This window comes from Apus apus, chromosome 1 (genome assembly GCF_020740795.1).
Source record: "Apus apus isolate bApuApu2 chromosome 1, bApuApu2.pri.cur, whole genome shotgun sequence".
NCBI lineage: Eukaryota > Metazoa > Chordata > Aves > Apodiformes > Apodidae > Apus > Apus apus.
Genome location: NC_067282.1, coordinates 131,015,421 through 131,033,202, shown reverse-complemented (window position 1 = coordinate 131,033,202; position 17,782 = coordinate 131,015,421). Strand labels below are relative to the sequence as shown.

The 17,782-nt window shown below is 39.2% G+C and overlaps 2 protein-coding genes across 5 annotated transcripts in view; one reads left to right on the top strand and one right to left on the bottom strand.

Moving 5' to 3' along the window:
- The window catches only part of KRAS (KRAS proto-oncogene, GTPase), a 28,386-nt gene extending 13,421 nt beyond the window's left edge, over positions 1–14,965 (top strand). For 2 of the 4 annotated variants that reach the window (XM_051615971.1, XM_051615947.1), the window contains 2 exons: positions 4,659–4,782; positions 11,395–11,493. In XM_051615971.1, coding sequence (XP_051471931.1) covers positions 4,659–4,778 — 120 coding nt within the window. In that variant the 3' untranslated portion in view covers positions 4,779–4,782; positions 11,395–11,493. Of the gene's footprint in view, positions 1–4,658; positions 4,783–11,394 lie in introns of all 4 variants that reach the window. The other 2 variants (XM_051615963.1, XM_051615954.1) reach the window with 1 other exon arrangement.
- Positions 14,966–16,486: 1,521 nt separating this feature from the next.
- On the bottom strand, positions 16,487–17,781 carry ETFRF1 (electron transfer flavoprotein regulatory factor 1). Its single transcript, XM_051615985.1, has 3 exons — positions 17,735–17,781; positions 16,876–16,966; positions 16,487–16,780 (listed from the first exon to the last, which is right to left on the bottom strand). Exons 2-3 carry the CDS (start codon positions 16,918–16,920, stop codon positions 16,565–16,567), a joined length of 261 nt encoding a protein of 86 aa, XP_051471945.1. The 5' UTR covers positions 16,921–16,966; positions 17,735–17,781; the 3' UTR covers positions 16,487–16,564.
- Between the last annotated feature and the right edge of the window lies 1 nt (position 17,782).

Sequence of the window (17,782 nt, the reverse complement as noted above, 5' to 3'; positions counted from 1 at the left end):
GTAGGAACCTTCTTTTCTGTACACCTCCCACCACTGACACGTCAGCCCTTCCCTGTGTCCCGCTTCTGCTGGAGCTCAGAGGGAACCAGAGAAGTTTCTGGGGAAGGAAATGGGGGAAGTGGAAATGAAAAGTTGTCCATGTATTCTGTTTTGATTACCAAGACATGTTGTATGCTCATGTGGAATGATACTTCATTTCCAACTAAATCAGCTTTTAAGATTTAAAAAAAATTCACTGACAGGGGCAAATATAGTAAAGAGAAAAACACTGAAATGAAGTGCAGAAATGAGTTGTTGTAGAAGTTAGTGTATTTGCTTTTATTTGCTTCTGACTGGCAAGGAAGATACAAACTTTACCTTAGTACAAAAAGGTGGTGTTTTAAGCCAAATGATGTTGTGAATTTTCATACAAACGATTGAGTTAATCAGTGAAACATTTCGTTAGTGGACCCTGCATCTTGGGTATAAGGCTACAGGTTATTCATTTTTTAAATTAGACCACTGACTTAAATGAATATAATGTAATTTATTAAAAATATTGATAGTCCTGTATGTAAATGTCTACACATGTCAATACTAGTGGTTTTGTGAGGCATGTTTTATCATTTATACTCAACCTTTCACAATCCTTATGCAGAAGAGTATGAATTTCTTGGGTTTATTTTAATAGCTGTTTTCACTTATTTCTGTTTGGCACAAGCTTTAAATTAAAATTCATCCCTGTTCACATGAGCATACTGCTCCCAGTATTATCAATAGTGACAATGAGAGATGAAAGGCAAACTTGATTTATCCCCACCAAGGCTGCATGATGTGTTCTTCACTGAGCTTCCATTTGCTGGTGAGTTACGTAAGGAAAAGCTGTAAGGCTGTACCCCAAATGTGGTTTGACTGTAGGATTTTGTTTTCCTTGGAATACTTCAACTGTCCTGCTAGTTTTGAATTCAAAGGAAAAGCAGATACATGGGTATTATTGTAAGCATAGTAAAGGATTCCCCAAAGCATTAGGTCTTGTTGAGAATATATATTTAAACACTAAACACTTTTCAAGTGTTTAACGAAGGAGTTGACCTAAATCACAAGGATGCTGTTAAAAAGCATTATAGCTGAAATGTTGTCTGACCTATAATTGGTTAGGCCCCAAACTTGTGACAAAAGTAAGTTGAGAACCTGTGCCTGGTCTGCTGAAGTAATCAGTGCAGTATTTACGGAACTTAATTCCTGCATCTCAATTAAGAGTCATGAATAACTGATGACTTAAACAGTTTGCTTGAACCAACTTTTGTTTTTCTTAGGCATTTGTCATATCTGTTTAATGATACTGTATGTGTTTCACTCCAAGCCATTTTTAATGCCCTTCATGTGTACAGGTTCCCTTTTAAAACTTTGTTTTCCATTAGTTGAAACTTTGTCAGACTTTACAATATGCCTTCAGTTTTTTCATGTCACTTGTTTGTTGTAAGATAAAACTTTACACAAAAGCTCAATCCTTCCCAAAAACAAGGCCCATGGAAAAAAAAACGAAACAAAACAACAGTTTGGACAATGTTGAAACAAATTCTGGCATCCAGATTGTGTGCTGAGTGCAGGATGCTGAGAAAATGTTTGTTATTTAACTGACATAAATAGGTGCAAGCTAAAAAAAGGATATGTGTGCACAATAGGTGAAATTCAGGTGGGACAGTTGCAATTCAGGCACTTCTTAACTTGGAAGTGATTACCTCTGTAACTTGAATGATTTTTTGCAGTATTTAAAATGAATTTACTGATGTGTGTCTGGTATTTAACTATCATAATAACATTATAAGCTTAGCAGCTCCTTCCTCCCCAAACTAGTGAAGGTTGTACATGTAGTGGAGTTGTAACTGTTTGCAGACAGTCCTTTGAAGTATTACATATGTTTAAGAGACAGCAAAAAATTAGCCTTAGCCTGTAAGCTACAAGTTACATGAGCTGGTGGATTTTTGCAGGCTTTTATGTTCTCTGGTATTTGCTAAGCTGATTTACCACTAGAAAGTTTTGTATTGGGAGTGTTTTTATGCAAGTGAGTAGCATTCTTTTTCTCATGTCCTCATGAATAATTTTAATTTTCTTTATTTAACAGTTGGGTTTAGGAGGCCAACTCTGATAAAGTATATAGAGGTGGACACGGAACACTTTTCAGATGTCAAGACTAACTTTCATTAATTTCCTTTAAGCACTGTTTACAGAAGCAGAATGTGAAAATTCCTGTTTGTACTTTGATCTGTATTTGAAATAGTCTTTCTTTGTACACAGTCATATTTTAAATTGACTGTTTAGCTGCCTCCTAGGACTCAAAAGCATCTCAAAAACATTGCCTCAAGGTCATAGGTTCTTTGGGCTGTTTAGATTTTGAAGTTCTTAATACTTGCCAAAGTATGTTTTTGCTTCCAGTTCTAACAGCTGAAAGAACTGGTTAATCATATTTTAGATGTATGGTCCATGCTTAGTTAAGGAAAAGATACTGAAGACTCTTAAAACAAAATTGTATTAAAATGACTTCTTAAGTTTGTAAGACTGGCACCTGGCTCTTTAAAATGTCACCTTGTGCTAATTAAATTAGCAGATGTGTTTCTGTACAGATTTTCTTTCAGAATTATTTCTTTCAACAGGACTCATAAGGCTGTTCTTGGTGGTGGCAGTATTAGCAATTTCTTTTCTCACTCTGCCTGTGTCTCTCCCTCTCTCTGCATTGCTAAAGCAAATTACAGCTCATATTGGTGATGGGAAAGTTGGCAATAAACATTGACTGAACAATTGTTACCTAATTATTCATGTGCCAGCTACATAATCAAATTACATATTTCTGCTGTGAAACAGTAGATTTGCAAAAATGTTGATTGTTTTACAGCCTGTGCTTTGGCACATAGCAGCTGATCAATGTTTGCTATTTCCTCTTCAGGAATAAACTTCCATTCCTTCTAGGAAAACATGAAAGTATGAGCTTTACTTGGTTTTTGCTGGTGTTTAGTGGCTTCCCTTTTTATTTTGCAAACTCTCAGACCTGGAATGTAAGACTTGTCACCTCGTCCATACTTCATCCTAGCAGTATAATCCAAGAAATAAATCTAATTAATCTTTAAATTCAAGTGGCTATAGTTCAGAAGAACCTTCAGATAGGCAGCAGTATGCTAAAGAGTCTTAAATGGGATAGCCTATGGCACAGTTCATGCAAAAAGACCCATGAACTGCAGCAGTAACTGTTAGCTATTTTTCTTCTTAGGTGCATAATAGGGTGATGAGTTGGGGAGATAATTTATGGAAAATCTGCCAAGTACAAGCCCAGATAGTGTGTTTGGGTAGCAATGAAGTTTTGAGGCTTAAAGGGTTAGACTGTCTTCCACAATCATCAGTCTGCTCTGTTTTTATTTTCAAATAATGAGTTTGTATTAAATTAACAATATGTTAATATGTATCAGTTGATAGGACGGAGGTCACAAGTAATGAGATTGACAGTAGGGCAGAGGAGGGGTTTGCTCTCATTTAAAAACTGCAGGTAAACATTTTGCATCTTGTTTGAACAGCAGCCTCACAGATTTATCCATTTTTTTAAAGTTTATGCACAGATACAATCTGTTTAAAATAAAATCTATTACCACTAAAGCTGGTATGGTACCATTTTATCTTGCTTAAAGAGATCTTCAGTCCTCATACTTTTTAAAAATGCTTATTGTGTCATCATCTGCAAGTAGCCTAAACACAGAGATACAGAAAGGTAGGGTGTGAGACTGGAGAAGTAAAATGCAGTTCTGTGTCATCCCTGGAATATTGGAAGAGCTCTCCTCAGTGTGAGAAAAATTTGAGCAGCAAAACTTCCCAGGCTATTCACACTTAGTTGTTATTATGGGACCCTTGTGGTTGCCCAAGCCTGGCCCAGGGAGAACAGATGATGTGTGCCTTGTACACTCTTAAGAGCCAAGCTCCTAAAGGTGATAATAATTAACTTGTTGCTATTTCTGCATTGAAGAGTAACTTCTATAATTTCAGTAACTAATTACTTACTATACTGAAATGTACCCTGGAATATAATACACTTAAGGTCTTTCTTAAAAGCACTTTGCCATGACTTAAATATCTAATAGCATACTGCTTGCTCTGTATCTTACTTTTCTTTGTCTACCCAAACAGTAACAGGTTTTCACTTTGGCTAAGAAGTGAAAATAGGTGGTTCACTGTGTGTATTTATAGGTACCCACTGGTTACCACCCTAATCAGGTTTTGTACCTGCTAAATACACCATGCCCACAAAGATGTGTGAAAAGATTCAGTAACACAAGCAGTATTATTATCAGTATGATATGTAATGGAAGAAAATAATTCTTCTTCTCTTTGTCCAAGTGTTACCTTCCACAGGAAAAAAGGAGGGCTTGAAACAGAGATATTCACATTAAATGGTAGTCAGTACATTCCCTAAGTGTGTCTCTTTTGCTTGCACTAACAAGTATTTATCCAGCAGCAAATGTGCAAGCCCAAGTTTTTAAATATATAAATGGAGATCCATATACTTCTCCAAGTAAAGCTCATAATTTCAGTGGTTGTGTTGTGTTTTGGGCTTTTTTTTTCCCCTGCCACGGGTGTCCCAATATGTCACGACTGTTAATGAAGCAGTTTTAAAGGAGTTGTGTTTTGCAATGCAGAGAGTGGAGGATGCTTTTTATACATTGGTGCGTGAGATTCGACAGTACAGAGTGAAAAAAATCAGCAAAGAAGAAAAGACTCCAGGGTGCGTGAAAATTAAAAAATGCCTTGTAATGTAACAGGGTAAGTTCTGTAATGTAACAGGATAAGTGTAACAAATCACTTGCCAAATAAAAATGATTGACAGTGTCTTGCAAATCAGACGTTTAATGGTTAATCGATGACATGATTTAAGATATAAAACCAATCAGATGTCAGCATAGTAGTCCTGAATAATATTCCTAGCAAACATGCAAGTACTATGGATTTACTGTTTCATGTTCCTTTTTATAAATGGATTAACAAGAAACCTTTACTACACGTTGAATTCTTAATGGGTGAAATGGAGACCTAGTCTTGAGTGTGAAGAACTTAAGAGGACAAAGTTTTATTACGGCTACGTTGCAGATACTGTTGAAGTGAGCATTGATTGAATCTTCAGGCTGATGAACTGAGGGGGGGGGATCATAATATTTATAGTCCTTCTCAGATGCAGAAACAGGAGGTTCCTAATCCAGCAAAGCAGCATTTGGCTAAGAGCTGGCACCCAGGATTTCTTAATTCTCAGGGCTTTCCTTCTGCTATGCCATTTTGACCTTGTTTTCCCTCAGCTTAAAAAAAATTTACCCTTACCATTTCCAGAAAACACGTTAGTTTTCTTTTTTTGCCAACTATAGTGCCATGAGTGATCCAGATGGTAAGGATTCACTTTTTTGAGAGCCTTTACAAGAAGGGGGTGGGGAAAGCAATAGTGAAGTAAAACTGAAGGGGGGGAGGGGCAACCAAAATCATCAACAACAAAAAAAGCCCCCATGTCTCACAAAATCCTTTTTTTATCTGTATACTCCACTGTAAGAAAACAAGGGAAGAGGGAGAAGGAATAAGAAACTCTGATATGGAGGAAGTGCTAGTCTTAAATTTCCAATGCTTTTTGAACAAACCCTCAGAATACCTCTTTGCATATATTACTATCCAATTAATTCTTTGTCTCTTACTGCAGCAGTTAACTGTTACTCTGTACCAGGGTAACAACTAGAGAGTGGCTTGTTATTCCTTACATATTGGTCCAAGAGGAGGATGACCTGGAATTTCCCAGTGTATAAAAGACAAACTGTCCACTTTTCAGAGTGTTTTTTTTCATACTTCAAAACACCTTGCAGAGAGGTAGTGGAATTTGACTTGTATCCCAAAGAGACTGTCACAACTCTAGGAATATTCCTTTCAATAAGGGGAGTTTTATTCCTCTTTCCAGGGAAGGGAGGAGATGCTTTGTTTCATATCAGTTTTTACTAGATCTGCTCAGGCTTATTTTATTCTCGTCTTTCTAGTGATGAATGAATGCTCTGAGGTGATTCTTTAGATGTTTCCTTAAAAAAAATACACTTTGTGATACTGTTTGTATCAAAGGTTTCTTTTGCAGGAAACTGTAAACTTCAGTTGGGAAGCTCCCTAGTCTTGCATCCAAATATCAATAAAATTGATGCCATCAAAAGACTTTATTTTACTCTCTTCTAGTTATCAAAACACAACAAGCACCTGCTTGGCAGGATGACTTTTGATGAGAACAAAATGAATTAAATTGCATAAGCCTACTTTCTGAAGCCTTCTGAAAACCACCTTTGCTGGTTCCTGCTGTCTTACTGATACAGCCATACCTCTAAGTGGAATTTCTTTTTGTATACAGGGACTTTAAAGATTCTGAATTATCTTCGATTTTCCTTTCTGTGGGCTTTCTTGAGAGGAGAACAAGGTGGTAGGAATTGTCCTGCTGGTCACACTATTCCTGATGCAGGCCAGGATGGTGTTGGCCTTCTTGGCCACCTGGGCACACTGCTGGCTCATGTTCAGCTGGCTGTCAGTCAGCACCCCCAGGTCCCTCTCTGCTGGGCAGCTCTCCAGGCACTCCTCCCCAGGCCTGTGGTGCTGCTGGGGGTTGTGGTGGCCAAAGTGCAGGACCCAACATTTGGCCTTATTGAAACTCATGCAATTGGCTTTGGCCCATGGATCAAGCCTGTCCAGATCCCTCAAGCAGATTGACATTCCTACCCATCTTAGTGTCATCTGCAAACTTACTGAGGGTGCACTCGATCCCCTCATCCAAGTCATCAATAAAGATGTTAAACAGGAGCAGCCCCAGCACTGATCCATGGGAAACACCACTCGTGACTGGCCACCAACTGGATTTAACTCCACTGAACACAACTCTTTGGACCCAGCCATCCAACCAGTTTTTTATCCAGCAAAACATAAGGTAGACAACATCCCCAGCCCTTCCCTTCTCCAATAAGCAGGTCATCCTGTCGTAGAAGGAGATGAGGTTAGTCAAACAGGACCTGCCCTTCATGAACCCATGCTGACTGGGCCTGATCACCTGGTTGTTCTGCATGTGCCACATCATGGTACTCAGGATAATCTGCTCCATCAGCTTCCCTGCTACTGAAGTCAGACTAACAGGCCTGTCATTTCCCAGATCATCCTTCTGTTGCTTCTTATATATGGGGGTTGTGTTGGCACATTTCCAATCTGCTGGTCAGCCAGGACTGCTGATAAAAGATGGAAAATGTCTTGTTGAGCATCCCTCCCAGCTCTTTCAGCACTCTTGGGTGCATCCCATCCAGCCCCATAGATTTATGCAGATCTGTATTGTAGAGCAGGTCACTGACCATCTCCTGGATTGTGGGTGGGTCATTCTGCTCCTGGTCCATGTCCCCCAGTTTAGGGAGTTGGATTCCTGCAGTATATATAACTGGTGCTGTTATTAAAGGCTGAGGCAAGTAAGTCATTAAGCACCTCAGCCTTTTCCTCATCCTACATCCCTTTGTTTCCTTCTGCATTTAATAGGGGATGTGGGGGGTGTTCTTGCTGCTTATGGGATGCTGTCTTAGTTATATTAATCTTGTACAAGATACTTGAAAGATGACTATCCAGATTACCATGAACTGCTTGTGCTTTCCAAGAAGTTAATTCCTTTGGTTTTTAGACAAATAGCAGAAAACATCTTTGGCTCTGTTTGTAATTTCTAATTAGCTACAAGAAATTTCTACAACTCAGTGTAAAATCATCAAAAGATCTCTTCTGGAAAGCACTGAAAAGTTTATTTAATGCATAAATTAGATAGATAATGTTATTCAGATTGAGATGGGTTAATATTAAAATTTTTAATTGCAATAGTTCAAGATTTGAATTTTAAAAAATTCTAGTTTCTTAATATTTTTCCATAGTACTACAAAGGTGCACAAATATTTTCTCTTCCTCATGACTAATACATGTGTGTATGTATATATTTTTAAAAATATACTCTTTTCAATAATTTAAATATCATTTAGGCGTCTATTTTTGAGGATGGGATATTAAGGAATTCCCAGTTCCTTATGAATTTAGGGTTTCTTATTGATAGCCACATTAGCTGCCAAGTCTCATGCATACTTTTAGCCATGCAACTATATATCCAGACTTCTGTATGGTCATGGGACCTTGTGGAATTCCAAATAAAAGTTGTAGCCAGGAGGAGATTGTCTCTGATTTTTTCTGTTCCCTTTTGTAGTTGCCCTTTGGAAAATCAAGTGCCAGGAGCACACTCTGTTGATGCACCTTAATTGAGGCAGTGTGGTATAGTTCTGAGCATGCACTATGATTTTTTTTTTTATTTCTAGTCCTGAGCTTGGATTTAAAGCCCTCATTCAGTACATATTTTGCTGACCAAAAAGGTTGCACACAATAATTCCCTTTTAAGAGGGAGGAAGGTCAGCTGCATGGAGTCCTTTCTTACTGAAAGAAGTCACTGGAAAGGTTGGCCACCTTTGATCTAACAGTACTGATGCCTTTAGGAACCTTCTGTAAGCAAAGTATCCACTACTTTACATTTAAAATTGAATCCACAGACTAAAAAAGTGAAAGACCTCAATTTATCTTGAGTTCTCCAGTTCTAATTCACAGATTATTTCTAAATTATTCATTCTAAATGTAGATTTGTGTGTAATGTTATATTCATTACCTGAATTTAAGAAGAATTGTGGCAGGACCAAACTACCAAATGCACAATTAATAATTTTAAAGGCTTGATCTATAAAGCTGTAAATGTAAGGGTAAAAGCTAAGTTAATTACCTAGTATTTTGCAACATGCACTGTATTTAAAAGGTGATCACCTTACTAGGTAGAATAAAGATTTCAGCCTTAACTGTGAAGTTGTGTTTAAAGGCCCTGAATATTCTTGTTTAGTGTAAAGGCCAAGGATATTACTTTGTACAAGTTGTGTTTTCTGTATTTAATTTAAAAAACAGTTTAATGATGGAAGGTTGTTTGTTTGATGACGAGTTGCAATTTTTGAGTGTGTCTCATTTGAAGATACCACTGAAAGCCAACGACTGTCCTTGTAATGAGTATTTTTCTAACATGTTAATGACAAGTGTGAAATGCTAAGAGGTAGTTTTGTAAGGAAGTATGAACAGTTTTGTTAGAAGAACATTGTCCAGAGTTTTTCTTACACCATTTTTCTGTTCTAAGAATGAAACTGTTCTACTGTCTGTTGTGATTAATGCTTAGTACTGTCCTCCTAGCTGGCTGGCTGAGATGAGAACTGCAGTAAATACACTTTGAACTGTCACTACTTCTAGATAATTTCCCTACAGGAACATTGCTACATAATTCTCTCTGTGCATTAATACTGAAATTAGAAGGAAAAGGAACTAGCTCTCTATAAGATAATACTAAGCATTTCTGATTCTCAAGATACTCATGGGGAATATGACCTTTTCCAAAACTAAGGCTACTCTCATATTAGGCAAGCTACCTCAATTTTATATTGATCAATAGTACTTTAAAATGTAGAGTAAGTTATTTGCAAGTGTATTTTGTACGTTACAAGACCTTGTTTAAGTGTGCTACTGGAATTGGGATAGAGGCTGCTAAGGACTTGGATCAAACATCAGTTATTTGTAAATGTTGTATGAAGTTTGTGAAGGTTTAAAATACGTTTACATGATATTGGGAGCATTGATTTATGAGTGAAGCTAACACCTCCCTACTGTTCGGACTTTACATATTACGTTTCATCACCATTTGGTGTTGGAACCGAAACAGTAAAGAATTAGGTGATTTCTGGCTTTTTGTTGTTAAACTTTTTTTCAGAGTTCACTTTCAGTTCTTTTACTGAAGTAGGTGTACAGGAGTGAACAGAAACTGCTGGGTTTTACTGGCAGCTTGAAGGCCAACTGTAGCTGCCAAGAGATAGGTAGCTGCCTGACAGTTGTAGGGCTCAATTCCTAGACCCAGTGCTGCAGCTGGCTGCTGTGACACATTAATATTATGTAACTATTTCTCATCTCTGTAAAAGATTGCTTCATCTTCATTATCTTATAACTATCAGTACTTAACCTATTAAATATCAAGGCTAACTAACACCATGGGTACCTGATAGGCGTTTGGAGCAACCTGAAAGCTAGGAAATAGAAGAAATTGTCACATAAATAGGTTGTTACAAAGTAACTGTATAACACTGTACTTGATAAGGATTCATAGCAGGCTTTTACATGTTGGACTTCTCTGAGCAGAGTTATTGTCAGTTATAACTACCCTCCCTCCCAAAAAATGAAAAACTGCTCGGTGTGAAAAAACATTGGCTTTTTGTCTGTAGCTTAACTATTGGAACTGTGAAGGTTTTAAGTGACTGTACCTTGTATAGCACTGTAGATACCATTTCATGTGGCTTTGTATAATTTGAATAGTATGATTTATTAAATAATTTATCATTGAAACATGGGATTGATTTGATTTGCATATGTAAAGATTTATAAACTTGTGATATGATTACTGTATCAGTTTGCCTGAGAAGTGATCTGAATATGTGAATTATCATAACTATCTTGGTATTGAATTCTTACTACAAATAGTTGCATTTCCTTTTTAAAGCTGTGTACAGATTATTAAGGCCATAAGCAAAGCTAACTAATGCTTCAGCACTTTATTCTGTAATAATAATATAGATACAATCAAGCATGTGATATCAATAGTTTTCTAGTTTGAGGTGGGACAAGGTGCCCTTTTTGAGATGGGGAAGAGGGCAGGACACTAAATTACATTCCTTATGACATCACTAATGGAGTTGGACCTGTGGGATATCTGTGGGCAGCCCCTGAGCACTAATCACCCACAGGCTGCTGTAAGCCCAGCCTGGGGAGCAGCTGAGGAAGAGGGCAGGCAGGTGCTGGCTGTTGCTAGCATCAAAAGGGTTCATTCACGTTGTGGTGTCAGTGCTCCTCAGAACTCAGGAGAGGAACAGCCTGCAGCCAGGAGTAATTGTTCAAATGACAGCAGCACACCCATAGAGCTGCTCTGCTCCAGGCCCCTCTGCCCATGCACAGTAATGCAGGCAGACCTGTCCCTGTTACATGACAAGAGACAACTTGTCATTCTCCTTCCATTTGAACATGTTTATCCCAGCACACCCCTTCCCAAGACACAGGAATGCTTGAGAGGACTGTTGCCCTGGCAGTTCCTCCAACCCACAGTCTACTCAAGGGGACACTCTAAAAGCCTCAGCAGGGAGAAGACAGTGTAAGCTCTCCTGGTAGGCAGCAAAACAGACTGCTGATTGAACACACTTCACCTGAGCAGGTCAGAGGAAACCAGGCTGTACCTAAGCAAGCATGTAAGTATGTTAACATGATCTTAACATGTGCATGTATGTATCGTTTCAGGGTGTTGATGATGCCTTCTATACATTAGTTCGAGAAATCAGAAAACACAAAGAGAAGATGAGCAAAGATGGTAAAAAGAAGAAAAAGAAGACAAAGACAAAGTGTATAATTATGTAAATACAATTTATCCTTATTCTTAAGAAGTACTTAAGTAATTTTTGTACATTACACTAAATTATTAGCATTTGTTTTAGCATTACTTTACTTTCTGCTTCATGATCCTGTTAGCTTTACCTGAATGCTTGTTTTAAATGACAGTGGAAACTTCATTCCTCTTAAAGTGCCAGTATTCTTTGACTGTTGGTTCTTGAACGAGCAATGCCTGTGAAAAAAAAACAACAAAAAACCAACCAAACAAAAACCCCACACATAAAAACCTGGGAACTGTCTTAGGACTCTTTGGTGCATGCACAGTTGCTAACTTCCTATTTTTCTTACTGATTGTGAACTTCTGTTCTGTGTGCAAACCAAACAATGAAATGATGCTCTAACATCCCCTTTAATTTTTTGGTTTTTAAATCTGGTTGGGGAAAAAGGAATAGTTAGCAAAAGAGACTTTCATTTCAGCCTTTTATTTTAGACTGCAATATAGAGACCAGAAGCCTTTATAGTCTTCCTGTAGATTTTGCTTCTAGGCATCTAGTCTTGTAGCACTTCAGATCAACTTTAATGAATGTAAAGATAAAACTTTCACAAAAATTTTTTTCACTGCAATTTGTCACAGTCACTCCTGAAAGACTCTATTTTTTCTATTAAAAAAAAAAAAAAAGAAAAAGACAACAATGCACATCTGGCAATGGAAAAAGTAAAAGTTCTAATTAGGTTGATTTGCTATTGTTGATGCATTGCTTTACAACTTTCACTAACCTTTTGTGTCTGAAGACCAAGGTGAAATCTTAGCTCTCCTGACCATCACTAGCAAATCTTCCAAGTAGCTTTGTTCAGTAGGTACAGGATTTCACCCTTAGTGTCTCCAGGAAATACTAGAAAGCCTTAACTGAGAAGTTGATTCAAATTCTTAGGTTAATTCATACATGGATCCAGAATTTACCATAAGAATTAAATCAAGGAATCCTAAATTATAGAGTGAAGTAAAACTTGTTTTTTTTTTTCCCCCAAGAGTGGGATTAGGTATTTCCAGATGCCCATTTTGTGCAAAATAGGGGAGGAATTTTAAATTCCAGTAACATTAAATGAGTTGGAATTTAGCTGCTTCATGCAAAAAATTTGGAAATCCACTATGCCATAAAAATGGTGTGGAATTTGCACAAACTGTCAGCATAGAACATGGTTTCCAGAGTCAATGTTGTTTGTGTGATGTTTGTGAAGTACTAGTTTTGTTGCACAGATTAAATGGTTGGTGAGTGGCATTCCAGTGTCTGGACTGTCATGAAGCTAGATGAAGATTTTAATGTTGTCTTTCTCTGTGGTTAAGTTCTCTTGTGATTTCACACTCCCCTCCTCTTTTTTTTTTCTCCTGATTGGAATTAATGCAGAATTTTTGCAGAAGCTTTCTTTTTTTGGTACTGCAGTAGTCTAGTTATTCTGCACTAAAGTAAGAGCCAGTAATTCCAGTGTTACCAGCTCCTGTTGTCTTACTGTAAATGTCACATTGATAGTTTCATTAGAGCCTGGGTTCCTGAAGGGACACTTCTTCAAGGTCCCTAACTCATCTGCAGAGTAAAATTTGAAAATGTCACTCTGGTGTACCCAGTAAAATAAAATACATTGGAGTAGGATAGTTCAGGACACTGGAAGGTTTGGAACAGGGAATAGCAGCATTGCCGTAACCTAAGGTACACCTTAAAAAAAATTAGGTGGAAATTTTACACAGTACAGTTTTCATACACCTGCCTAACTTGGACCATTTCTACGATGTCAGGGTGCAACTGCATGAGAAACATGTTCTTTTGCTTCTGCCAAAAAATCCCCTCAGTGACTCTGGTAGGTGGAGAGCTGCAAAGCTGGCAGGGGAACTGTCTGGATTGCTGTGTGTTCTTTAATGTCAATGTGGCTGAGAAACAATGCCTTTCCCTGCCTGCCTCCCTCAGTCCCCACCCTCCACTGAGACCCTCTCCTCCTTTTCAGCTTTGATGTGAAATATACTTCAGATGATGAAATATTCTGAAAAACAGTAACAGGAGAACCTAACATGATATTGTAAGGACCAATAAGGAATACAAACAGATTCTCAATGTTGAAAAACAATTTACAGCTTCCAAGGTTAAAACATTTTGGAGACAGTTATTTGTGTATTATAGACACCCTTGCTAATATATGAAGAATGTAGCAAAAGTGGATAGTATCCTTTGAGAAAATGGAAGTAATCTTAAGATTTTTGGTAACTGAGTCATGCTGCATGCAAAATTACGGCTGGTATAAAACTCTTATGCTAATTTAACTAAAAACGGTTAGGAGAAATTTTAGCTGAAATGTCAATCATCAAATGTGGATTTATATAGCTCTAATATAAAGCTATATATAAAACAGGGTGGGTTTTTTTTTTTTCCAGTAAATGTGATCTGTAGCTACCAATCCAACTAAATGAGTTACAAGATCTGTTTAGATTAGCCCTTAATTACCTTTTTTTTACAAATACACATCCTTGCCGCTGTTGTGCAGTTTTGTCTTGATATTTGTTCAGAATTGGTGAAGCATGTTGGATTGCAGCTTGCACAAGTTGATCTCATCCTTACTCTGTCTTGCCCTGTATGAAATGCTTTCAAAGAACATACCTGGATGCTGTCTGTTCTGATAGCAACTACTAAATGAACATGTGAATCGCATACCACGTTAATACATTGAATTGTCATGTGTCAGGGAGTAACACCTTCTTACAGTAGCTTTATGTAATGCTGGTAAACTTCACTGATGTTTTTCTCAAAACTCAAATTTAATGATTTCGACCAGTCTGGTTGCCCTAAAATTTTTGCTAACTTAAAAAAAAAAAAAAAAAGTTGCAGTTTGTATTTTGTTACAATAACAGAATCTCTGTAATGGGTAGATACTGACACAATCTTCTGCTCAGCTATACTATGAAGCAATACAATTATTACCTTCAAAGACCATCAAACTGTTAAGAAATCATTTTGTCACAAGTTTACATAAAGCTACATAGATGGTAAATCTTTCCTAACATTTCTTTATTCCACTGTCCTGTGTTTTCATGTTGAAAATACTTCTGCTTTTTCCTCTTGAGTGCCAACTTCTTACTAGAATGACTTCTTAATGTAATATGTTTACCGGAATGTATTTTAACTATTTTTGTATAGTGTAAACTGAAACATGCACATTTTGTACATTGTGCTTTATTTGATGTGGAACATATGCAGTGTGATCCAGTTTTTCCATCAATTTGGTGGTGTGACCTAGGAATGTTGGTCATACCAGACATTAAGTTAAAAAAAAAAAAAAGCCACTTTGTTTTAAAATTTTTAATGTTTTTAGGAGTATGTGCTGTGAGGTGATCTGGAATTTGTCTCTTTTTTTTTTTCCTTTTTTTTTTGTTTTTGTTTTTGTCAAACTGTACTGCTCCTATTTATTGTAATGTAATAAAAAATAGTTATTGTGAGTTTCTGTCCTGGTTTGCTTTTTCTCTCCCAAGTTGTTCTGAAGGCCTTGCACTTCTCATGGCCTGTCACAAAGCTGGTGTCTCCTCCCACCGGCGTTCCCTCCCTCTGGATGTCGCCACGCGGTGACAAAAGGCTTCATGGCAGCGATCCAGCTGCTCTCACATCCTGCAGGCTGGGGTGAGCTGAGCCTCACTTCAGCTGAGGTTGCTCTTCTCGTTTGCTCCCCTGCGTGCTGCTCGTCTGCACCATCTTCAGACACGCCCCAGAGACCTAGTTTTCACTAGTCCAACAGCAGCTATTCAGAGTATTTTAAAGTTGTAGAGTACTCTGTGTTCTTTCTTTGTTTTATTCTATCAAATGCCTTCCATAAACTTAGAGGAAAAGATGAGACATGTTCTTTAGTACTGACTGTGTCCTATGTGGGGGGGGGAACTGTGAAACTGCTGCTGTTCTATAAACTCGTGCTTTAGCCCTCTGTTAGTGTCTGGATAATCTTCTAGAAGTTAAATTTTGCAGGTTAAATTTTGTATATAGAGCGATTCATTCAGAACAGGTTTAGCTGCAATGGGAGGAGCTAAGTTGATATGGAAGGGCTGTTTTTCATGTCAGTCTGGTACTAAAAGCTGAAGTACATTCATCTCATCACACTGCTGTGTGCTGTCTTAATTTGCCATATTCTTTAAAATTCTCTTATTGGAATTTATACATGAGAAGAGCTGCTGTTGCTAACGGTTCTACTGCAGTGATTCCTTGCCTATATTTCAAATATGGTTTCTGTTCTATCTCCAGTGACATTTAATCCTTGTGGGGGTGGGGCAGAACCAGCCTTGCAGAGTATCAGTTCTGGCACAAGCTTGTGCTAGTTGAGCCAAGGTCTACAGAGCTGGCCATGGAGAAAAACATCCACAGTCAGACTGTGGGAAAGGAGCAAGTTCCATGTTCCTGCTAAAGCAGTTACACATCAGGAATCAGCAGTAGCAGGAATTGTCCTCAGGATCTAAGTGTTTAAGCCACTATTGTTTAAATTCATCCCTTTCCTGACTCTCTAGTCTTCTTTCTAAGACAAGTGAGACAGCACTTCTACCAGCCTGCTACCATGACTCTTGCATGTTGAGCAGATGTAGTTAAAATCTTTGAGAATTTACTTTTGACAAGGTGTTCACTGGAAATGAATCATTAAAAGGCTTTCAAAATCACATGAATCTCCTAAGTAACTAGCAGTGAAGCATCCTGAGTCAGGCTTCAAACACAGGTAAGCAGAGCTATCTGTTCAACATGGATAGCAAAGTGAAACAGAAGAGAATCATATTGCCCCTATTTCCTGAAAAAGTGTGTCATACATGAAGCCTGAGTTCAAGGAGGTCAAAAGGAGTTGAGAAAAAAAACCTATTACCTGTAATATTACCTGTTACTACCTGTATTACCTGTGTAATACAAAACCCAAACCGTTCAAGCCACTACTTAAGGGGACGCAAAGTCCTGATTCATACTTTAAGTTGGTTCGAAGGATTTACATCTCATTTCTTCCGGGGTTACAGCTCTTTTTATTGTTTATCCTTAGGGATTTGTGTCGTTACACGCAGAGCCATTAACAGCAGTCACCGCCTGTCGTCGCTGTAGTAGCGCTGTTTCAGGGCTCTGTACTTCCTGAGGAAGTACAAAGCCTCCAGCTCTTTCATAACAAACTCTCCCCGTGCAATTAGTTGCTTAATTTTTTCAGGGTCTTTCACATCTTTATTCTTTAGGAAAGCTGCTTTCAAACGGCTTCTAAAGTAGTCCGCTCCTTTGGGATACTCCCTTCCGAGGTACAGCAGCTTGAGAGGAAAACAACATTTTCTTATAGATCAAACACGGCAGAAAAAGGGTTTTGTCTGGTTAAGGAAAAGTGCTCGTGGCATTGAAGACTTACATTTTTGTACAGATTCAACACTTCACCTCTTAAAGAACTGGCCATTCTCACATTTCAGTGGACTCTGTTCTCGTCTGCTATTTATTTTTACCTGAAGAACAATCAGTCCAACATGAGCCCTCCGTGGGGAGCCGGCCAAGCCCAGCCTCACCTCCAGGGCAGCTGCGCCGTTCTCCTCACCAGGTACCTCTCTCTCACCCAGTCCTGCTTGCTCTAACGCTGCTCCTTTCTCCTTCTACTCCGCCTCCCCTGCTTTTGGCTTCTCTTTAATTTCGGATTCCGCCTAGTTTCCTTCTCCCCTCCCCTTCCATCTGGCCTCAGCTCCAGCACGGCGCCAGACACCTCCAGCACCTGAGGGCTGCTCTAACTGGGCTCCTGTCGCTCCCAGCTCTTCACCGGCTGCTTCCTGCCCTGCTGCTGGGAACGTTTCTCCCTGTCCACACACGTGCAGTGGCAAATATACACATATAAACACATATAAACATGCGACCAGGAACTCCTGCAACTGTAGCGCTCAGCAGCTTTGCTCTTTTAAAACCGTGCGAGCGCCCTACGGACTGAGGTACGCGCTGGCGAAACCTAAGGCTGGAAAACACAAACGCAACGGAGCGAAACGACCCTGGTTTCTGTAGCTAAAAGCGACTGGAGCCCAGCCCAGCCCGGCCCAGCCCAGCCCAGCCCAGCCGAGAGGCCCGCTCGCCCTCCCGGAGGCCCGGCGGGGCTGGGGGCCGTCCCCTCGGGCTGCCGCCTGCCCCCCCGCTCCCCGGGCCGCCCTGCCCTGCCCTGCCCTGCAGCCCCGGCGCCGAGTCCCGCAGCCCCCGCACCCCGGGCGAGAAGGGGAGGAAGGTCAGAGCCTCACCCGCGCCGGCAGCCGCGCCCGCCTCGCTTTACGGCCGCGCGTCACCGC